Consider the following 24,464-nt stretch of genomic DNA (forward strand, 5'->3'; position numbering starts at 1 on the left):
GTGACTTAATTCAACATGTGTCATAGAGCAGGGACACCTAAAGTAGTAATGAAAAGATACTGTGCTAGTCTACAACAGGTAAACATTGAAGGCCATTAGTTCTAATTCAAAATAATTAAAGGTTAAAACTTTTTAGGACAGTTCAAAGGAGACCTACTTTGCATCAGAAGCAAGTATTAAGTCTTTCATAGAAAGGAATTATTTTACACAGGTCAGAGTAGACACAGTTACCTCAATAGAAGAGTTTAGTTGTGAAATTTCAGAACCAGGACATTTGTTAAAAGCTGAGAAAGTGTAAGCTGTCAGTTTCAAAAGTATTTAAAAGAATCTACAGTTCACAGGATAGAAACTGGGAAGAATTGGTTAAGTGGAACCTAAAGATTTAGTGTAGACGGCAGTTTCTCCAGAGGAGTTTCTGTACTGCATTGTGTCAGGAAACAGGTTAAAACTTTGTTTTGCTATGTGTGTTAAGGTCTTTCTCACTGTGTTCAATAACTGGATTTTAATTTATATCTTCTTTTGTAAAATAAAACTTTTGTCCATTTGTTAAAGAAACTCTGCAGCCTCATGTGGCTATGTATCAGTGACTGATAGCCATATTACCCAAAAAAAAGCACATGAACTGTTAAGCCAGTTTTCATTATGGGATCTTGACTTGACCAATATTACCATCAGACGGGATCATAACAATATTAAAACTCACTGAATATGCTCAGGTATTGGGGAAACAAAATTTATTGCTTTATGGGAATTACCAGCAGAGATGGCTAACAAGTTCCTAGATAATAGAAACCCACAACAACATCAAACTGCAGTGCTATATCACTCATAGTGCTCTAATGCAAACTTGTATTTAATTGAATGAGACAATCCTATGAAAAGCCTTGCACAATCTTATATCAGGACTTCCTCTTGATGTAAGTTTATGATAAACTCACTCCTAAGGTTACCACTATAATTCAATTGCTATTTTAGAAAATGGCTTTTTACATATTTGTAAGGCTATACCCCTATTCATTAAAAAAGGTGCAAGGGGCCTGTTGCACTGTTGAGTTAAGGTAAATTTTGTGAGCTACCATATGGTGTAACAATCATGGTACAACTTTACCTAAGGAGCAATTAACACGATTGCAGGGACCAGCACCAGTCCTCTTGTTATGACACAGAGACTGGTAGCTGATGCAAATCAGTCTTTCTACCTTTACATTCACAACATAAAAAAATTACAACTTTTGAAGACCCTCAAAATTGACCCCAATGGGTCCTAAACAGAGTTTTGAAGAACCAAATTCCAGAGACCAGTTCGTATCTTAAACAAAAGACTCAACAATTTATTAACAATACAGTAACTTTAGCAGAGTAAAACTAAATAACAAAATAATCTAATTGGTCTATGCATTAAATCCAAAAACCTTTTTTATCAGCCCCATTCACACAAAAGACAAACAAACAAACACAGCTAAGGAGTAAATAAGAAAAAACAAAACTGGCCAGATCACTTAAGTGGCTTTCGTGACGTGTTCTTCCAGGCATCGATGATGATTTCTCGGTTGCTTTCCAAAAAAAAAACAATTAGGGTCACCTTCACAGTTTATTCAGTTAAAGGCAGTAATACAATAACTTAGTTTTCTACTCTCTAACCTTCCAGGAGTTCCTCATAGAACGTTAGGCAGGGAGCTCTGAAATCTTCATGCTGTAGTATCAACAGCCAGATTAATTTTCCCAAAGAAAGTCTACTCCAAACACCAATTCAGACTCTGACCACTTCCTAACAACTAATCATCTCCTCCACAAGGTGCCAGTTATCATTCAACATCTGCCCTCTGCTTAAGCATAAGGTCTTTTCCAGACTTGCTGGAACCAGTTCCCAGGTTCTGACCTCAATAATAGACAACTTCTACAGTCTGTTTAAACATAGTGTTCTTCCCTGGTAATGAAGCACCTGCAAAGCCCTTTGATCAGGAACTAATCCTGCAATTAACTTCTAGGCCTGGCCTCATGAATAGACAAAAGCTTGTTTGGTCTGTGTTCTGCATAACACAAACTGTTACCCATAGTCCAAAAATCACCTTTAGCTCACAGTTCCCAGTTCAAGCTGCAGACTAGAATAGTTATAAAAAGAATAAAATAAATACACTGAAAAATCAGCAAGAGCTTTAACAACACTCTACAGCCATCCAATACTTTTTGTAGACATTTATAATTAATCTGTTTAGCTGCGTTACATCACACCTCTGTAGCAAGTGGGACTTGAACCCAGACTTTCTAGCCCAAAGGATTACCAGTGCACCACAAAAACCCTATAAGCACTTATTGTATTCAAACTGCATGACTGGTGTTGATACTTAGCATTACACCTGTTCATTAGCTTTGTACTCTTTCTCCTTAACTGTGCAACAGATTGGTTCCATATTGTGGTCCCTTAGTCTCAGTCGCACTGAGCTCCGATGAGGGCTGCTATGTCCACTGTACATCTTTAATCCTTGTTCTGATTCTGCCATAAACCTACTGAGAGCACCAGTTCTATTCTTCAATTGTAACTCTTTTGATGGTCTCTATCATCTCTGCAGCTATTCTAGTAATGAAAGGCAATGTTCTTTTGATTTCACCAAGAACTTCAGGCTATCAGCTTCTGTCTCTTCAGCATGAAAGCTTCCAGCACATGATAAGTAGTTCTCTCAGAAACCTCTATTCCTTGTGATCCTATTGCTGCTGTAATTCTTCAGCTGACAACTGCTGCAGCTAGCCAGGGGGACTTGTCCCAGTGGACAGGAATCTTACATAACTGACTCAAACCTGCTCAGCAACAAACACAAACTTAGAAATGTTCCTGTTATACCCAATGATAACATGCAATATTCACCATTACAGTTTCTGAAGCCAACAGGAGTTTTGTTCTAAACATAAGGATGAAGAAGCGCATCAGAATTAATGACAAAATGAATAATGTCATATTACCATTAAGCCAGTGAAGATTTGTTGCTGGGATGTGAAGAAATGGCATATTGCCTGCATAATATAGTGGTTTTACAGAGAATATTTTGTGTTCAGCTCAACAGAAAGAGGTTAAAAATAGAATTTTCTAAAATTGTATCTAATATATTGTACAACACTATATAAAATTTTTATGTGTGTTCAATAGGACATTGACATCAGAAATACTTGAGACCTCATGAATCATTAAAACACTTAAAAGATCTCTAGTTGACATTCATATGCATATACTGAAATAATTTGGAAAGAATATGTTAATTAAATCATCTAAATAACAATTTGCAGTTATTGCATTCTCAGGATATTTCTCGAAGTGCTTCAAGACCGATAGATTTCATTTGAAATGCAGTTACTATTGCAATTAGACAAATGTTCAAATTATTGAAAATCTTCAATTACATTATAGTTACACTAAAATTGTGCTTTGTTTTTAGTGTTATCAGTGGTTAAAGGACAAAATTATCAGTGAAGAAGGAAGAAGACAGCAGGCAAAGCTAAAGGATCTCACTCCAATTGTGGAGCGGCTGAGCTGCACATTACCCCAGTTAGCAATAGGTGAGAACAGTTCTACAACATCCAGAAATAACACACTTATTACGGCTCTGACTGAAGGTGGCAAATTATAATTAGTAGTATTGAGTAAAATATGTAAGAACTTGTTTGACCCCAAAACTAAGATACTGCAGTTGACTACTAAACCTCAGCTTGACTAATATTTAATTGATCAAAATAACATACACTTTCTGTTAGCATTATACATATCAGCTGTGACCAGTGTCAACAAAAATTGCTGCAGATCGGTCCCTCTAGCCAAATCAAGCTTCTAAGGTACCAGACTGGATTGCTGTATGCTCATGCACATGCTGAGGCAGATATTAATTAACCTCTGCAGTCTGCAAGTGAACGGTTTTGCAAGTACAAGTTTATCAATTTCTACCTGTGCAGCAGAAGCAACATGTAGCAGATAGTGAGTTTAATACAGTGCGATAGGACTTAGCAACAGGAGAGATGTGGAGATGATTTGGAAGGTTGGTGGTGGGGGAAACAGATGAAAGTGAAAGAGATGGCAATGGATGATAATAGGTGAAAGGAGCAAATCCATGATACTAAATGAGAGAAGAGTGAAGCTCCGGGTGATGGCATGGCTCAGAAATAAGTAAGAATCTTGGAATGGATGGGGAAGGGAGAGAATGCCAACATTAAATGAGTGGAAGTGGGAAAGAAAGTTTCAGGCTGATCTCTTGGAGTGAGTGAGAGGAAAGAAAGTCAGACCTATCTTGTGGAACAAAAAGGAACACCATCTTAACTATTCTATAAAGGTGATGATGGAAAGAGGAGAGTGCCTGTGTGTAGATAATAAGGGCTGCAGGACAGCGACTCCATGAAAGGATAAAGTATTCCTGTGAGTAGAACCCAGAGAGCATGGAGTGACTTTGCGAGCTAAGTTGTGCAATTTGGATGTGGAAGAATGCATGTTAACATAACTTACGGGAAAATCCAAATGCCATTTTTCTACTTCCGTTTTTATTTGAACTAGGAATATATTATTTGCTAAGTACTTATACTGAGTTGGAAATGTATTAATTTTAATGTCAAAATCAAAACATTTCTATGGTGGCTTCATTTTTCTATGGTAGAGTCTTGGTAAGCAAGTGATGAGAGGTTACCAAGGGATGAACAGGAATATGGATTTGGGATAACAATCAGATGAGTGGAGCAAGTCTGAGGTGCTGAATGGCTGATATATCCTGCCCCTTGTTTGCATGTACAGTACGTCGTTTAAAGTTGTGTGCCTTCAATCCTGGAAAATGTGGATCATTTTCCACATCTTACAAACCTGATCTTGTCAAAGACATGTGTAGATGATCAAATTCATCAGTGTCTACAGTGTAACAAATCAGTCTTTGGCAGCCAAAGGAAAAAATGCGTTCAAGAGCATGGATCTCAAACTTGAGACTGGTTAAATAGGAAACACTAATTCCCCACTCCTCTATGCTTCCCAGACTTGGATGAACTCAGCTGGCACCTCAAAGCAGTGATATAGCACTAGCAGTGCCTTCATAACATCCTCCATATCTCGTAGCAGAAAGGCTGTAAATGCAACATTCTATCCCATGCCAATTTGCTCATGTCAAGGCACTAATTGTTCAAAACCAGCTGTGCTGTGTGGCATGTAATGCACAAGACTGAGACTGGACTCAAGAAATAGCTGTTCTACTCAGAACACTTTGAAAGACTTCGCTGGGAAAAGGCAGAAGCAAAATCAATGAATTGGAGGGAGCACACGAACATCCAAAACTCCTTATCTGCTTGACTCTTCCATCAACACCTAGCATGTTGCAGAATCTGCAGATCATGCACTGGATGTATCATTCATCATAAAACCCATCAAACCAGAGTGGAAGCAACTTATGCTCCACCCAAATGGGTACCTATGAAGGCTAATATTGCAGCTTAGTTTCATTTTGCTGTCCTATACTAATACCATGACTGAAGACTCCATAGAACCCTATGCCCCAGACAACAAGGTCAAAGGACCTTGATCCCCAGTGGGACCAACCATGGTCAGAATCTCAAGATAGAATCAGAATATCCATTTGATTTTTAATGACAGTCTAGTAAATGCTTCAGCTTTATCTCTCACATGAGTATGCTTCTTTCATGGGATGTGAGTGTCGCTGGGCCAACATTTACTTCCCATCCCTAGCTGCCCCTTAGAAGATTAGGTAATAAATACTGGCCCAACCAGTGACACCCTCATCCTATGAATGAATTAAAAGCCAAGAAGAAATGCCAATGGAGATCTTCATGAAGCCTTCATATTCTTCCATTAGTTCCTGACACAGGTTTTACTGTGTCCTGACCAGGTTAGCATGTATGAAACCAAATATTATGGTTAATCTGCCACAAGGGGTTATTGGGTCAGCAAATTCAAAACACACAAATATTAATGTCTTTGAGCTCAAACTCACACTATCAGAAATCAGACAAATTACCCACGCCACAACCAAACTGCCAAGAGCTGCACATCTGCTTAGAACTGGATAATGGGGAAACCAGCAGATTCAAACCCCTGGACTCATGGCAAAAGCCTCAGTGCACGCTCTCACCTATACTGGTGAGGATCGGTGTACATCCACCCCAGACATGCCCATTCCTCCACTGCAGGGGATCAGTGTCTGCATACCCATAGATGGCCAGGATTAGTGCATGCCCACCCCTAAACTATCAGGAATCAGTGTACACCCACCCATAGATCACTGGGAACCAAAGCACACTTATCCACAGACTGTCAGGATTAGCATTCTGATCAAGGACCGGTAAATGTCCCATTCTAGACTGTCAAAGACCCCGTACATCCAACTTTAGACCAAGGGGCATCAGTGCACATAGTCTGAGACTGTCAGGGATCAGTATACATTCACAGTAGTTCTGTGGTTAGCACTGCTGCCTTACAGCGCCAGGGATCCAGGTTCGATTCCAGCCTTGGGTAACTGTCTATATGGGGTTTGCACATTCTCCCTGTGTCTCCAGGCACTCAAGTTTCCTCCTATGGTTCAAAGATGTGCAGGTTAGGTGGATTGGGCATGCTTAAAAAAGAAATAGTGTCCAGGAATGTGCGGGCTAGGTAGGTTAGCTATGGCAAAAACCTCATGGGGGATTGGGAGGGGACTGGGTGGGATACTCTTTGGATGGTCGGTGCAGACTTGATGGGCCAAATAGCCTGTTTTTGCACATGGGGATTATTCTATAATCAGTGTACATTCATTCCTAGACTGTTAAGAATCAGTGCATATGGTTCCAATCTATTAGGAATCAGTTTGCATGCAAACCTCTAAACTGCCCAGGATCCATATACACCCAGCCCTAACCTACCAAGGATCAATCTAGTGGTGTGTACATTCTGAGAAAGATTAGTGTATCCCTACCCCTAGATTACCAGGGATCAATGTATCTCTGCTTCTAAATTCCTGGGATCAGTGCATTCACACCCCTAGATTTCCAGGGACCTCTGTACACCCTCCTCTAGTCAGCCAGGGATCAATGTATGCACAGCCCTACACTGTCAGGATCAGTATACAGCTACCACACACCCTGAGGTGTTATTAGTGTACACAGTTCAAGCCCATTAGGGATCTGTGAATACTCATTCCTACACTTTCAGCAGTTGTACATGCTCACCCTAGGGGTAATTATCGTGGCACCAAATGTGAAAACATCAGACAATGCAAAGAATATCAAATTAACGGAACTATAACAAACTGGATTGAAAATTGGTAAGACAGAGGAAAGACAGAGGGTCATAGTCTCAGGCAGTTTTTCTAGAATTATGTGAAATGGATAATGATGTTTGCAGAGTTCAGTTCAGAAGCCGCTTTTGTTAACTTTGTACATTAGTGATTTGGAAAAAGGTGAGGGAACAGTATTAAAATGTAACAGAACAAGAAAGTTTAATTCTTTAGAAAACCAAAGAAATTCCAACAGGATAAGATGGTAAAAGGATTAAACAGTGGAGGGTAGAAGTCAATATCATTAAGTGTGAGACATTACATTTTCATTAATGAATAACAACATCCATTTTACATTAAATGCCAGCACATTTGGTGCTGTGACAGAGTAGAGGGATTGGTACACTAATTTAAAAATGCTGATGAAAGGCCAGAACAGCAATATTAAAAGTAGGAGAGTTAGAACAGAGAGTAAATCATCCTTACTTAATGCTATGAGCCTTTGAAATTCACAACCAGGCCAGGGTTAGAATAGTAGCAATGTTATGTTCAAGATTAGATCGAACAGTGAATGAAGGAAAATGAGATAGAAATAATACGGCTGCAGAGTGAGTAAATATGACAAGTACTATTTGCAGGATAATAACCAACACAAACTGTTGGGTTGAATGGCTTGTTTCCAAATTTTAATGTATCTCAATGTATCACTCAATTGGCCAGCTTCCCAAGGCTCTCCAACTTCTTTAGACTAACAAACATAAATTGGATAAAATGGTGGTCTTAGCTGAGAATCTATTCAAAATGACTGACATTACAGCCACTTCAGCAGCAAAAAAGGAGCCATCTTACTTCCAAACTTTAAGCTCAAGGATCTTTGTTGTGACAAAGTGCTCCATCTAGTGGCTATACAAAAACCTAGCAGGCAGATAAGGTTCAGAGCAGGTAAGGATCGCAGATTCCTCTCTCTAATCTCTGTTAGGAAAGGAAATCGTACGTCCTTATGTGGTCTAACTTATGTGACCCACAGAAATATGGTTAACTCTTAACCGGCCTCTGATCCAGCAAGCTATTCAGCTCAAAGACCATGAAGAATGGGCAACAAATTCTGCCTGGTGAGTGATATCAACATCCCATGAAAAACAGAATTGAAATCCAATGATATATCCAATAATGATCCATCAGAAGTACTAATACATCTTACATATAATATGAAAAATATTAACTTGGATTTTACAGTCATATCCTGTTACTGTTTGTGTTCTTACTGTGTAATATACAACAATATTTTCTGAAAATGTTGGTTAATACAACTTTTAACCTTCAGCAATCTTCTGCCTCTTTTAGCTTGGTGTCTGCGCAATGAGGGTGTAAGTTCAGTTCTCCTGGGGGCCTCCAATACAGAACAGCTTACTGAAAACCTAGGCGCCATACAGGTAAGTTATTACTGAGGATTCTGATCAATCTAATTCTTTGGTATAAACCTGCTCCAAAAAAAAATACAAGGAAGAGAAATTTGACAGAATTAAATAAATTGGACTGCTGGTATTATGATAAACTTTGCAACTAAAAATCCAGAAAACAGATCAACACAACTGTGAAATAAATTATACTCATTAAAATCATTACATTTTACAGCTTGTGTACTGAACATTTGTTTGAAAATGCACTTATTCACTCAATTTTCAAGTATTGATTCAAAATATTATATTATTTCTAATATAAGTATTATATATATAATTTATTCCTTATTATTTCTTATTTAAGATTGTTAAAGATGGAGTGCACTGACCCAGCAACGACTCCGCATCGTATTTGATGTCTCCAGTTCTTTAAACTGGCATCTGTGGGCAGTACAGTATGGAAGGTGGTCACTTCCATAGTTAGTTAGAGATTCTTAGCTGCAGTAAGGAATGATGGACATAGATCTAGTACCTTTGCTCTAATTGTCTCTTGCATTAATGGTTTCCAGTATATAATTTTCTTGCTACGATAAGCATAAATGATTTCCCTACCATGTTAAAATACTACTTCTTTTCACTCCTGATGCTTGCAAGTTGCTCAGAATTACACAAGCCTTACAGCACAGGAGGCTATTCAACCCATTGTGCCTGCACCAACTCTTCAAATAAGCATCATTACCTACTTCCAGTTTCTGGCCTTGCATATTATTTTTGTTCAAAGAATCATCCAATATCCACTTGCATGACACAGCTGAATGTACCTGCACTGCATTTCCAGACAGTGCATTCCATACGCTAACTACTTAGTGTCTAACAAATTTTATTCAGACATCACATTTACTCCGATGGCAGGTCACATTAAAATCCGTGCCCTGTGGTGCAGTGATAGTATCCCTACTCTTGGATCAGGAGACCCACTTGCTCCAGAGGTGTGTACAAATATCTCTGAAAAGCTGATTACAAAAATAAGTTAAATTTTTTTAAAAAGCAGGTGGAATTTTGTGCAGTGGTAGTGTCCCTACTCCTGGACAGGGAGGCCTAGGTTCAAATCCCACCTGTTCCAGAGATCTTTGGTAACATCGCTGAACAGACTGATTACAGAAATAGGTTAAATAAAAGAAATCTGTGCCCTCTAGTTTTTGATGCTTTTATGAGCCAGAACAATTTCTTGCTATCTGCACTATCAAGCTTACTCATGATTTTGAAAACCTCTATTAGATCTCCTCTTAGCTACGTGTCTCCAAGAACAGTGCCAACTTCTTCAATCTATCCTCATAAATGAAATATCTAATCCCTAGAACCATTCTTGTAAATTACTTCTACACTCTCTCCAATGTGTTCACATCCTTCCTATAATGTGGTACTCACAACCATACATAATTCTTCAGCTCCTTTAAAACATTGGTCACTGCAGCTCACTGATTCAATCTTGGACTTGAACCATGTTAGCGAAGCTCAACCACCAACACACAGTCTACCACTAAATATATTCAGAGAGGAAACCCCATTCACTACCTGTACAAGACAACCAAATCAAAAAATTATTTTATATATGGTAGCATATATTTTACATAATTTTGTTCATTTTTCTACCAGTAACTTACGTTAAGTTTAAGGACAGGTTGCATTAGTGATGCAACGGTGGTGTCCCTACCTGTAGGCCAGAAGACTTGGGTTCAAGTTCCACTTGTCCAAGACATGTCATAATATGTCTGAACAGGCTAATTTTAAAAATCTACATTATAATGCAACCATAACATTATCAGTTGTTAACGTTACAAGATAGAGGTGCGAAAAATTCTGATTGAACTTGAAGTAAATGGCAAAATTAACTATTTCAGTCTAGTTCATTTAAAATTGGAGCCTTTTTGTACATTTCCCAATTATAAATGTTAAATGAAACACCTTGTTGAATTGAAAATGTGAAAAATTGTAGCTTGGTCCACTTCGGGTCTTTTAACTATGAACTGTATTGTTGGGATTGGTCAACCCTATCAGCACCACCAACTTACTTTTTTATCTACCACAGCATGCTCTCCATTTTTTTCAGAACTGTACCTTAATCCTGATGTTACTCTTAGCTTTGTGCCAAAGCATCTACTTCCAAATCAGAAGGATATAGATTCAGTAGTGCTCAAGGGCCTTGAATGCAAAATCAGTGTAGTACTGAGGGACAGATGCACTGTTTGAGGTATCACCTTTCAGCTGAGATGCCGAAACAATAATCCATCTGTCCTCAGATGAATGTAAAAGATACTTCAAATTAACTTGGAGGGATTTTAACTCCAATGTCCTTGCCAATATTTATCCTTCGAGAAAAATGACCAAAAATAATTCTGTTCAATATTCTGTGGGCCCATAACATGAACATTGGCTCCCCAGGCTCCCACTTTACAACAGTGACTATTTTTCAAAAGATATTTTTCACTGAGATCTCAGTGGTTATCAAAATCAACTGATCCAAAAGGATTTCTGAGGGATACGTTATGCCTGACAAACCTGATTGAAATTTTTTGAAGAGATGGCTACTAAAGTAGTAGACAGGGACGGTTGTAGATGTTGTTAATATGGACTTTTGTAAGTTATTTCCCAAATTCCTTCATGAAAGAATGTTTCACAGAATTGAACTGTTGACCAGTTGGGGAATTGGCTAAGTAGTGGAGGCAGAGAGTAAACAACAGATCTTCTCATTGGAAAATGTAGGAGAGGGAAGGAGAGGAGTGAAAAGATAGACTGGATCCAGTTGCCTTATATGAAATCTTTAAGGGCAGCAGAGGATAGACAGAGGTTGATCTGATTTGATTTATTGCTATTTTACCTGGACTGTCAAGAGGCTGAGGGGTGACCTTATAGAGATCTATAAAATCATGAGGGGCATGGATAGGGTAAATAGACAAGATTTTCTTTCTGGGGTGGGAGAGTCCAAAACTATAGGGCATAGGTTTAAGGTGAGAAGGGAAAGATTTAGAAGGGATCGAAGAGGCAACATTTTCACGCAGAGGGTGGTCTGTGTATGGAAAGAGCTGCCAGAGGAAGTGATGGAGGCTGGTACTATTACAATATTTAAAAGGCATCTGGATTGGTATATGAATAGGAAAGGTTTAGAGGGTTATGGGCCAAATGGGACTAGATTTATTCAGGATATCTGGTTGTTATGAATGAGTTGGACCGAAGGGTCTGTTTCTATGCTGTATATTTCTATGACTCCAAGTAGGTTACTACTGATGTTATATAAATGGAAATTGAAAGTCTGTCTTGCCTAGACTGTACTGGATAAAATATTTTCAGGATATCTTTCCTACTACTTACGAAATGATTGGAAACTTTTCAGGTTCTCTCAAAGTTGACATCACAGATTGTGAACGAGATTGACAGCATACTTGGCAACAAACCACTAAGCAAGAAGGACTACCGATCCTAACTTAAAGATGCATGATGAATACTGGGACTGCATGATGAAAGTGGCACTCTTTACTTGCTGGACCACTGTCTGGCTGTGAATCTAAAGCTGTTTACTATTGAATTCCCACAGGTGCATGCTTATGCAGTGAAAGGTGTACCCTTAAAACAGAAGCACATTCTACAATCACCCAGATCAAGGTGGTTCCTGCAGTCTTCTATTCACCCAAACTGTACACTGAACTATTTGCTTATAACAAAAATAAACATAAACACATTCATAGCTTGTGTACTTTTGGAATCTGAATTCCAGTACCAAGTTTAAACAATCATTCCTCCCAACTGAACCTCATCCAGTGAATTATAGATCACAGGCATGAACATGTAATGGCTTGCATTATGCTGGAACTTGCTGATTTTTTTTAGGACTAGTGTCTTAATGTGTTTACATAGTAAATTGGAATCCAAAGAAGCATTTAGGATGTTTTATTTCAGGTTACAAAATATACTGGAAACAATTACTCGTTTTAACCTGTTCCAGACTAATCAAGTACATTTATATAAAATCACTAAATACATGTTAAACCACATTGCTTGTTTTGGCAAACACAATTGCCTTTTTCAGAAAGCAGCAATTGCTTTATGAATGGTCCCTAAACCTGAACTTCTTCGGTTACATAAATGTCTAATTTTTGATTATTCATTGGTTGGGAGTTAGGAGAGAGCAGTAGGGGATAAAGGGAATGTGGTCAGATTGGTTGAATCTGACAATTTGAGTTTCAAGAGGCTATATATCAGCATTTCAACTCTTCACCACATGCACCAAACTTAGACAGCAACCAGTTCACAGGGGACACTAATTTAGGAAATAAAGTAAGTTCGGTCAAACGAAGATGGAAGTTTAAAGTTCCAATGACAGATTAAGTGAGGAAAAACAATGGAACAACTAGTGAACCATGGGAAGTGAAAGGTAATCCATTTTGGACTCAAGACAAATTAGAATACTTTCTCATTGGCTAGAGACCAGATATTCTGGAGAAAAGTGAAGGGTACAGACACATAAATCATTAAAAATCAATGTACAAGTACACCAAGTAGTCAAAAAGGCTAATGGACTGTTGGTGTATCATAAGCGTTGTAATACTTTTCTTCCTCCATTTTGTACCAGCTGTCAAACAACACTTGATGTACTGCAAACAATTTTAGGCACTGCACCTCAAAGGATATTTGACCTTGAGCAGGGTGTAGTGCATATTTGCCAAAATGATACTAAGCCTTAAAAAGGATTAAATTGTGAGGACAGGTTATGTAAAGGGATTGCAGTCCTTTTAATTAAAGATTACAGATGATTATGGTGTTTAAAATGATAAAAGGATTTGATATGTAGACACAGACAAGCTATTTCCTTTGGCAGAACCCAGAACAAGGGGGCAAAACTGAAAATTAGAGCTAAGTCATTGTGGAGTGAAATCTGGAAGAACCTTTTCATCAAAAATGGCAGTGGAAATATGAAATTCTTTCCCCAGAAAGGGTGTGGATACTGGGTCAATCGAAACTCTTTATTTACTTAGGTAGATACACTTTGCTGGGGGTGAGTTTATTAAGTGAGGTATAGATCAACCATGATTTGATTAAATGGCAAAACAGGCATAACAGTCTGAATGAAATACAGGAATTCCACCATTCTGATGCTCCTATGTATTTTAAAAACAAGTTTAGATGGTTTTAAATTATTTGAGAAACTATTTAGCAGAATGTTGGTCAGTTTCTTTTGTAGAAAGAATTTTTGTTACTGAACAACTACATGGCAGAATTGGTAACTATAAAAAGTAAACCACAGAGTTGCTTTTATTGTAGAAAGGTGATCAGGCAACATTCTTCTGTACTTCATTATCATACTTAATTGAGTATTATGCACTTTGACCAGTTACCAGATTTCAAATGTAGATCATATATCGTTTGCTCAATGGTTAAAAAATTACATTGCTGTATCTGATTTAATTATAAAAAAATAAAATTAAGTGAAAGCATAACATTGGGAGATTTAGTTTGATGTATCTTGCACTTTAAGTTATTTATTATATCACAGCTAAAAGTTTAATGAGAAATGAGAACTAGCCAGCAGGCATAATTATAATGCAGCAATTTACTTGACTTGTCCTGTAATACAATGTGTTAATATTTTTACATTCTAATTTAGTTATTTTATTCATTCACGGGATGAGGACATGGCTGGGTAGGCAGCATTTATTGCCCATCTGTAATTACCCAGAGGGCAGTTAAGAGTAAACCACACTACTGAGAGTCTGGAGTCACATGTAGGCCTGGAGTCACACGTAGGCCAGACCAGCTAAGGATGGTAGTTTCCTTCCCTAAAGGACATTAGTGAACCAGATGGGTTTTTCCAACAAGGGAGTCTAATGATGACTGTGAATCCAAATTCCAAATATTTATTGTATTCAAATTTCACCAACTGTCATGGCAGGATTCAGACCCGGGTCCCCGGAACATTATGTGGGTCTCTGGATTAACAGTCCAGCGATAATACCACTAGGCCATTGCCTCCCCCAGGTTTTAAGATACTTCTGTAGTAATTGCCCATGTTTTTAAATGTGCAGAAATGCTTAGTGACTTCCATTTCTAAAGCTCTCATTCTTCCTTTCTTAAGCTTCTTAAAACCTACTTTTTGATCAAGCTTGTGACCATCTACGATAGCCTCCCACAATAAGTGATATCAGACACTTGATCATTATTTCTGCTGTATAAGGGATAGAGATTTTCATAATTTGTATGAGTTTACATGTTGCAAATACTGTATTAATAGCATCTACACAGCACACCATATACACTAAAGGCCAACTCAATGTCTTATTTTACACAAGTTTCAACTTGACATTTATAGCATTTACTGAAAGAGCGGGTGGGTGAGTGTGTGTGTCCATACAGGTTAAAGCAAAACTGCAAACTCCTAGAAAAAAACTCAGTTGCAAAATGCATTCGTTTTATTACATAACATCCATGACCTTGACAATATGGATACAGGTGTATTGTAAAAAAAAATGCAGTTCACAGAACTGTAGTTGTTTCAGTCAAGTGACCAATTCTGTAGTTTCAGGTCTCAAGTTTACAGATTTTAAAATCTAAGTGACCTTATTAAGTACACAGACTATTCAATTCTTGACAACAGCTCACTAAAAAAGCCCGAGAAAATTACTTTGAGCCTGTAGAAAGAAGAGCAATCAACCCTGATGAAGCACAAATCGACAGGATGTAATTTCTGAGAGTTCAATTAAGGAATACAGGTTTTATACAGAAACGTGTAACAATAATTTATATCTGAATAGAAAGACTGAATGATATTTTCAGATAAATGAAGCATCAACACAAGAAAATAAATTTTGGGTCCTGTACAGTTGTGTTTCCATCTATTTTCCAGAGAATATATTGCATTTAATTTGCGGTTATTGGATACAGTGCTGTTCAAAGAGATCTAAAAGACCAACTGTGTGCATACTCAGCAATCATATTATTTAACGTCAACAACGGAATGATTACAGCACAATCTAAGGTTTCAAATTTACCAAATCGGGAATGACAGAAACTTTAGCAGCTGCAATGAAATCAGCAATATGGATTCCTGTCTAATAATGGGGAGAAATGTGTAGACTGATAGTTAATAGTCTTCCATACACTTACTAGGACCTCTAACCTGTAGTTCTCAAAGGAAAAGAAAAACTGATCTTTTAATCACGTCTTGCGACACTTTAGCTCCAATCAGTAACAGGAATGCAATAACTGATGAAGGTGACACAAGTTTAAAACCATTAACTGATTCCTTCTTAAATGTAGATACCTGCATGGTGGTGTTATTATTTCAGCATTAAAAAGGATACACTGTAGGATTGAAATTCTTCAGTATAAAGAATGAAGCAATAATCACCATAACCAGAAACAGGGTGTTGTTGTAAAAGATTGAGAAGGTTGTAGCTTCATAGTCAGCCACTTCATTCTTTTTCCATAGAATTCTATTAAGGAGAAAGCAAGCTTTTAAGTTTGTATCTAGAAACAAATACCACATGATTTGTGGAAATGCCACACAAAGAATAAACTTTGTTTACATCCAAAAACAGGTGTTCTAGCACTGGGAACAATCTGTCTGAATGGATAGGCCCGAGATACATAAATATTGAGCCGCAAACCCCCATCAGGGAAACAAACTGCACACAACCACTGTGCAGCTCAGTTGGATCACTGAAGAGGCCTTAAAGATTGCTCCATTTCTGCGAACTCCTGAAGGAGAAATCTTGCACCAGATATTTAAAGACTACCTGTTGGGTCATAAGCAGACTAGGTTTTCATGAATACAGTCAATGCTGAAAACTAAAGTTCCAACCACTATAGACCTGCAATTGCACTAGTCATCTTACAGTTTCTCTGCTTCTATAAGTATGTGCAGAAAAGTCAAAAATGGGAAGTTATAATGGGAAACAGAGTCAGCAGTTCAATTAAAAACAATTTTATTCAGTCTTCACACAGGACACAAATGACGTTCCAGCGAAAGCAAGAAACTGAAGGAAATCAGTATTAATAGGGAAGTGGTTTTAGGCAAATTGATGGGATTAAAGGTCAATGACTCCCCAGGGTCTGTTAATTTGCATCCCGGAGTACCTAAGGAAGTGATTGTGCAAACATTAGATGCATCAGTAGTTATCTTTCAAGATTCTACAGACTCTGGAACAGTTCCTACAATTGGAGACAGCTAATGAAACCCTACTACTTAAGAAAGGATGTAGAGAGAAATCAGGGATTTATAGATCAGTTAACCTGACATCAGTAGTGAGGAAAATGCAAGAGTTCATTATAAATGTTTTAATTGCAGAACATTTGGCAAAAAAAACACAGGATTGGACAGAGTAAGCACGGATTTATGAAACTGAGATCCTGCTTGATGTACTACTGGAATTTTGAGAGGATGGAACTAGTAGAGTTGATAAGGGAAAGCCAATGGTTGTGGTTTTCTTGGACTTTCAGTAGCTTGTCAATAAGGTCCTATAAGGGATTATTGTACAAAACTGAAGTGCCTGAGATTGGGGCTAGAGTACTGACTTGGATAAAGAACTGGTTGGCTGACAAAAAACAAAGGAATAAACGGGTCTTTTTCCAAGTGGCAGCCAGTGACTAGTGGGGTACTGCAAGGATCAGTGCTTGGACCACAGCTATTCACAATATTTATTAATAATTTAGATGAGGAAGTAAAATGTAATATGTCTAAGTTTGCAGACAACTCAAAGCTGGGTGAAATGTGAAGAGGATGCAGCGATGTTTCAGTGTGTTTGGACAAGTTGATTGGGGAAATACATGACAGATGATCTGTAATGTGGACAAATATGAGGATATCCAGTTTGATAACAAAGTTAGGAAAGCAGATTATCTGAATGGTGATAGACTGAAAAAGGGAGAGGTGTTATGAGACTTGGAGCACCAGTCACTGAAAGGAAGCATGCAGGTACAGCAAGCAATGAAGAAGCCAAATGGTATGTTGGCCTTTGTAGTGAAAGGATTTGAATACAGGAGCAGGCATGTCTTGCTGCAATAGTACAGAGTCCTAGTAAGACGACAATTGGAATATTGCGACAACACAGTGTGGAGCTGGAGTAGCACAGCAGGCCAGGCAGCATCAGAGGAGCAGGAAAATTGACGTTTCGGGTCAGGACCCTTCTTCAGATATCTGGTTCCTCTCAATTACAATGGTCTTTGTTTAAAAGAATCCTTGTGCTGAAACACCCAGCCTCACTTTGCACACATCACAAATTTCTGAAGATCGGTCCCGAAATGTCAACTTTCCTGCTCCTGATGCTGCCTGGCCTGCTGTGCTCCTCCAGCTCCACACTTATCTCTGACTCCAGCATCGGCAGTTCTCACTACCTGGAGTATTGTGTCTAGTTTTGTTCTCCCTATCGGAGGAAATATATTCTGGCTATGGAGGGAGTGCAAAGATTTACCAGACTACTCCTCGGATGGCAGGACTGATGTATGAAGAGACACTGGATCAGACAGGACTATAGTAATTGGAGCTTGAAGATAAGGGAATATTTCATAGAAACCTATAAATTTAACTGGACTAGATAGAGTGAACGCAGGAAAGATGTTTCTGATGAGTGGGGAGTGCAGAATAAGGGGTGACAACTTAGGGATAAGGGGCAGGCGATTTAGAATTGATGAGAAATTTCTTCACCTGGACAGTGGCGAGACTTTGGAAGACATTGCCACAGAAAGCAGTTGAGACCAAAACACTGAATGCTTAGGGATTTGGATGTACTTCTTTGGGCTAAAGGGATCAAAGGATATGGGGATAAAAAGTGGCAATGGGTACTCAGTTGGATGATCAGCTGTGATCCTCATGAATAGCAGTGCAGGCTCAAAGGGCTGAATAGTCTACTCCTATTTTCTATGTTTCTTGGTGATGTTGCCATGTGCCTGTTTGAAAACCAAACTAGCAATGCCAAATTTATTTGGTATTCACTCACTGAGCCTGAACTATATTCAAAACCAAGTAAGCAACTACACCATACACACTCCAAGTCACTCTACAAAGGAACAAAGCTAATTCTCTGTAAGTAGTCATAAGTTGGGCTGATTACTTCACAACTGAAGTTATAAAGAATTGATTTCAGACAAAATCAGGCAAAACAACAATATGCTGAGGTTCATAAGAATCCTGCCTGGAATCAGATTGGTTGCGCTGATGGTATAGTTTTCATATAAATTATAGAGCATCTTCAGAGCAAAAAGTAGAAAGTCATGCAGCCACATTTAAAATTCTGAGAACAAATTTTAAGTGGGAATAACAGAGCCATTTTGATTTTGGCATCCATTTAAACACAACAGCCATAAACATGAAGTGAATATCCTCACTGCTACTGCTATCTGGTTGCTCTCTTAATTACAATGGTCTTTGTTTAAAAGAATCCTTTAACTGCAAACCCAGCCTCACTTTGCACACATCACAAAGTTACATACAAGAAACTGACTTTTGCATGATTTGACACTCAATTTTGAAAGCAATATCTCCTATATAATTTTCAAAATGTAACAGCACACCTCTCATCTTTTTCTTTGCGAGACATCTTCCTGTTGTCGGCTTCCGACAGTTTGCGAGTGACCTCCTTGGAAACTGCATCTTCTCTCTTCTGTGCAACCCTGGGCATATGAATCTCTGTTAACAGAGTGATGTGCTAATATCATTCAATAAACTACGAATACTTTTACTCCAGAAATTACTTACTTGTGTTTCAGGACAAACTTTACATTTTTGTACGCAAATGCAACAAGATAGGTACTGACAAGGGTCATGACACAATACAGAACTGCAGACTGGACAAGGTCCATGTGCCAGATCCTCCAGTAGAGCCCTGGAAGACAAAGTTTGGAGGTCGTTCATTCCAGCAGTATTAAGACACATTATTGGCAGATATCTTACAGCAGTGATGAAAACGTAACAGGTTCAAAATTTCAACTCCAATGATAACAAACAGACATTTTGAACATCTGTTTATCTATTCACAAACTGTCTTGAAAAGGTGAAAATTGCAAATCTTCCTCAGCTTGAGGAAATATTCATAGCTCATTTTCCTTTCTTTTTGAGTTAATCAAATTTCACCTAGAATGAAAAAAAAGTTGAAGAGGAGAGTATGGAAGCTTAAGTTTTAACCTTAAAGTTCTCTGATCCAAGGATGCAAATGTAAAACTTCTAGAGACATGCTCAATAATACACAAGGTTCTGCTGGTAAATCTGGTAAATATAATTCCAAAACAAAGACTACTGAACTTTACACACCCATGTCCTCAGTTGGGGGAGCTGAAGAAAGCAAAATAGTACAAGTTTATTTGCACAGTAAGAAGATTTAGGAAAACTTAAAGATTTCTGATGAAATTCACGTAACATAAAATGCATCCCTTGCCCACTGAAGTTTTTGGAATTATCCAGCTCCACTATACTGCAGCAATACTCTCACCATTGTTACTTGTTCCAACATTGCCAAAACATCTCAGCAAAAGACAAGGTTGAAGCACTTGTAAGCATCTTTAGCCAGAATGATCATCTCACCCTTCTCCCAAGGTCTCCAGCATCACAGATGCCAGCCTTCAGCTAATTCAGTTCACTGCACATAATATTAAGAAATAGCTGAAGGCACTGGATACTGCAAAGGCTATGAACCCTGACAACATTCAAACAATAGTACTGAAGATCTGTATTCCAGAACTAACCATACTCCTAGCCAAGCTGTTCCAACACAGTATCTACTTGGCAATATGGAAGATTATCCAAGTATGCCCTGTATACAAGAAATAGTTTTCATTTTTTGTCAGCCCCAACTCCTCAGCAGCATATTCTGTAAACTCCACTGCTTGAATAAAAAAAACCAAGAAAAAAAAGCACAGAAACAGGCCCTCCGGCCCTCCACCCCTGCGCTGACATAATTTGCCCTTCTATACTAAAACTGTTTCCACTTACAGGATCCATATTCCTCTATTCCCTTCCTGTTCATGTATTTCTACAGGTGCTGCAATTGTGTCTGCTTCCTCCACCACCACCACCACCACCACCACCACCACCACCTCTGGCAGCGCGTTCCAGGCACTCACCACCCTTTGTGCGAAAAACGTGCCTCGCACATCTCTTTTAAACTTCACCCCCCCACCAAATACCTTGCACCTCTGGCCCCAAGTAACTAACCCCTCCACCCTCGGATAAAAGCCTCAGACTTGCATTGCATCTTTCTTCCCTCACCCATCCTTTGTACACTGACTTCAAAATCCTCCTCATTATCCTTAAACTGACAATCTCCAGCTCCCTGTGTTATTTTGCCCTATCCAATAGGAATTAATTTTTCGTGTGATGATTTCCTCTCCCACAGTTTCAGTTACAATCCCACCTTTTAGCCACTCTTATTCCCTCGAAATACAAAAATAAAACTTTCAGTGCACCAATGCGATCCCTTACTATGAAAGAGTTTGATCGTCGTGCTGTCTTAAAGACACAAAATTGCCGTGAATTCTTATGCATCAGGTCAAATGTGAGCAATGAAACCTTATCCTGATCACTGCCTACTGCCCTTCCATTGGCAGCAGTGGCTGTGCCACCACACACACTTACAGATGGGAATGGCCGACACAATGAATGCGTTTCCATAAAACAGTGCAGAAGATTTGGCCGAGACATTTCTGCTGAAATCCTGCAACAACAGATCTTCCTCTGACTGCTGCTTGCTGCTGCCTTTAGGAGCCATCAGTCCACGTCCTCAACCCGAATCCTCCGGAAGAATCGTCAGCATTCGAAACCGGCCCACAATGCCCCACGGCACAGACCGCCCAGCGGCCCACAATGCCCCGCGTTACAGACCGCCCAGCGGCCCACAATCCTGTGCGTCTTCTTTAACTGCTGGAGGTGTGTAGCGATCCCAAGTTTCTTGTGCAAACAGAAACTGTAGATTTATCGTAAACAAAGAGTCCACATGCGGTCTAAAAATGTTTATAAACCCCTTGGTGCTCTCCACTATGGCGATTGGTGAAGCTGAATGAATCGTTGTCATCTTTATTACAGGCACTTAGAGTTTAAGAATGACAGTGCTTTTAATTTACAAAATTAGACAAAAAACATCTACTAAGGCTAAAATAACCGATTTTAAAGCCCAAACTGGAGAAGGTTGAGCGTATTTTAGTGCGCATAGACTTTTACTATATAGGTGGTGGACAGACATTGGGGAAATAGGAAACAAAGAGTGGGATTTGGGCCCAGACCATGCTCTCCACCATTTATTGAAATCAAAACTGATCTAATTGCATCCTCAAATCCATATTCCTGCCCACCTCTGATGCTCTATCACCCTCTTGCTTGCAAAAAAAATCTATCACATCTGCTTAGAAATATTTAAAGACTGTTTGCAACACCAATTCAGGAGGGTTGCAAATTCCAGGATGTTGATAGTGAGGGATTCAGTGATTGCAATATCATTGAATGTCAAGGGGAAATTATTAGATTCTCTCATTGTGTAACACAGATGTTACTTTCCACTTATCAGCCCAAGCCTGGATGTTTTTCAGGTCTTGCTGCATATGAACATGTACTATTTCATTAGCTGAGGATTTGTGAATGGTGCTGAACCTTGTGCAATCACCAGTGAACATGTCCAATTCTGAATTCTTGATGGAGGGAAGGTCATTGATGAGTGAGCCTCAAAATGGTTATACATAGGATCTGAGTATTGTTGGGCCTAGCTTCTGAAGAACTTTTTTAAATTCAGTATAAGGTTCAGTAACCAGATTTTCAAAAACAAAACCTTGAAAATATTGAAAGGTAGAGCTTTGTGATGATTATTATGTTGGGTGAGAAGGGTTGTCGAAGGTGGGAGGTGATGACATCCTGGAAATTGTCTAGGCAGCATCAGAGGAGCAGGCAAGTTGACGTTGATGAACTTGAGGTTGGGGTGAAAAGTGTTAGTAAAGTTGCTGAACTGTTCAAGCTCCTCGTGGAAGCCGAGACAGTCGTCGATGTAACAGAGGAAGAGGTGGGACATACGTAGAGGCAGGCATAGCTCGGGCCCATGCGGGTTCCCATGGCCATCCTTTTAGTCTGTAGGAAGTGATCCTACACCTCTCCCCTCACCTCCATTCAAGGCACCAAACAACCAACCTCAAATTCACCTGGACCATCTCTGATACCTCTCTCTCCTTCCTGGACCTCTCTGTCTCCATCTCTGGTGACCGCCTCAAAACCGACATCTATTTCAAGCCTGACTCCCACAGCTACCTAGACTACACCTCCTCTCATCAACCTTTCTGCAAGAGTGCGATCCCCTATTCTCAGTTCCTCTGCCTCCGCCATGTCTGATCCCAAGATGGTGCGTTCCACTCTCAAATATCCCTGTCCTGTTATTTCAAGGACTGCAACTTCTCCCCTTCGGTGGTTGAAAATGCTCTCAAACGCATCTCTTGTGTTTTCTGCACCTCTGCCCTCACATCCCCTCCCCCCCAACAAAAACAAAGACAGAATCCCCCTTGTTCTCACATATCACCCCACTAACCTCCATATCCAACGTATCATTCTCCGCCACTTCCGGCACCGACAGTTTGACCCCACAACCAAAGATATATTTCCCTCCCCACCCCATCTGCCTTTGGTAGGGACTGCTCTCTCTGCGACTTCCTTGTCAGCTCCACACTCCCCACTAGGCCCACCACCCCCAGCACCTTTCCCTGCAACCGCAGGAAGTGCCACACCTGCCCCTACACCTCCCCCCTCACCTCCATTCAAGGCACCAAACAAACCTTTCACATCAGACAGAGGTTCACCTGCACAACCATCAGTGTGATCTATTGCATCCGCTGCTCCCAACGTGGCCTCCTCTACATCGGTGAGACCAAGCGGAGGCTCGGGGACTGCTTTGTAGAGCACCTGCGCTCAGTTCGCGACAAACGACAACACCTTCCGGTCGCGAACCATTTCAACTCCCCCACCCACTCCCTGGGAGACATGTCCATCCTGGGCCTTCTCCAGTGTCACAATGATGCCATCCGGAAACTGGAGGAGCAGCACCTCATATTCCGCCTCAGGAACCTATAGCCCGATGGCCTAAACGTGGATTTTACCAGTTTCAAAATCTCCCCACCTCCGGTCTCATCCCCGCCTCCTTGACCTGATACAACCTGTCTTTCTTCTCTCCCACCTATCCACTCCTCCCACCTCACTGACCAATCCCCACCAATGCCTACCTGCACTCGCCTATCACCATCCCACCTACCTTCCCCAGCCCCACCCCTCCTCCCTGTATGTATTTCAGAGCTCCCTTCCCCCTCCCCCATTGCTGAAGAAGGTTCCCGATCCGAAACATCAACTTTCCTGCTCCTGTGATGCTGCCTAGCCTGCTATGCTTTTCCAGCTCCACACTGTGTTATCTCTGACTCCAGCATCGGCAGTTCTTACTACCTTTGGGTCAGGAAAAACTTTTTTTTTTGAACCAGAGTCATGAGATCTTTCACATTCATCTGAGCAGGAATATTTGGCCTTGATTTCATACCTCATTTGAAGGATAATACCTCCAACAATAAAGCACTCCCTCAGTACTATCTTGGAGGGTCAACCTTGATTTTCATGCCCAACTCCCAGGGTGCAACCTGAACTTGCAACAACAAGTGCTCCTAATTCTATCACATTACATTACTTGTGGCTCACCTTGATGTCACAGTCACAACCATTCTCAATTTTACAAAAGTAAAAGGAAGTAAGTCATTGGTAATGTACACATGAATGCCTTGCCAACAAAAAATATCTGATTAAGAAAGTTTGTAACACACAATTTTGAAGAATAGCAATAACTAAAAG

The 24,464-nt window shown here is 39.6% G+C and overlaps 2 protein-coding genes across 5 annotated transcripts in view; one reads left to right on the top strand and one right to left on the bottom strand.

Moving 5' to 3' along the window:
- kcnab1a (potassium voltage-gated channel subfamily A regulatory beta subunit 1a) overlaps positions 1 to 13,261 on the top strand; it is a 277,910-nt gene extending 264,649 nt beyond the window's left edge. For all 4 annotated transcript variants that reach the window (XM_048604191.1, XM_048604193.1, XM_048604192.1 and 1 more), the window contains 3 exons: positions 3,429 to 3,549; positions 8,568 to 8,656; positions 12,015 to 13,261. In XM_048604191.1, the coding sequence (XP_048460148.1) occupies positions 3,429 to 3,549; positions 8,568 to 8,656; positions 12,015 to 12,104 (300 nt within the window). In that variant the 3' untranslated portion in view covers positions 12,105 to 13,261. The remainder of the gene's footprint in view (positions 1 to 3,428; positions 3,550 to 8,567; positions 8,657 to 12,014) is intronic.
- Positions 13,262 to 15,062: 1,801 nt separating this feature from the next.
- ssr3 (signal sequence receptor, gamma) lies at positions 15,063 to 21,462 on the bottom strand. Its single transcript, XM_020520848.2, has 5 exons — positions 21,240 to 21,462; positions 19,368 to 19,494; positions 19,184 to 19,282; positions 15,976 to 16,107; positions 15,063 to 15,359 (listed from the first exon to the last, which is right to left on the bottom strand). The coding sequence occupies exons 1-5, from the start codon at positions 21,370 to 21,372 to the stop codon at positions 15,293 to 15,295; spliced, it is 558 nt and encodes a 185-aa protein (XP_020376437.1). The 5' UTR covers positions 21,373 to 21,462; the 3' UTR covers positions 15,063 to 15,292.
- Between the last annotated feature and the right edge of the window lie 3,002 nt (positions 21,463 to 24,464).

The sequence above is a fragment of the Rhincodon typus genome, chromosome 13 (genome assembly GCF_021869965.1).
Source record: "Rhincodon typus isolate 14 chromosome 13, sRhiTyp1.1, whole genome shotgun sequence".
NCBI lineage: Eukaryota > Metazoa > Chordata > Chondrichthyes > Orectolobiformes > Rhincodontidae > Rhincodon > Rhincodon typus.

Bases quoted from the DNA above. Each gene is read 5' to 3' on its own strand.
- ssr3 (XM_020520848.2), bottom strand. From the start codon at position 21,372: ATGGCTCCTAAAGGCAGCAGCAAGCAGCAGTCAGAGGAAGATCTGTTG. The intron at 16,108-19,183 runs GTGTGCTGTTAC...TCTCCTTAATAG, and splicing joins CGCAAAGAAAAAGATGAGAG to AATTCTATGGAAAAAGAATG. The intron at 15,360-15,975 runs GTATCCTTTTTA...TTGAACTCTCAG, and splicing joins AAGAATTTCAATCCTACAGT to AAATTACATCCTGTCGATTT.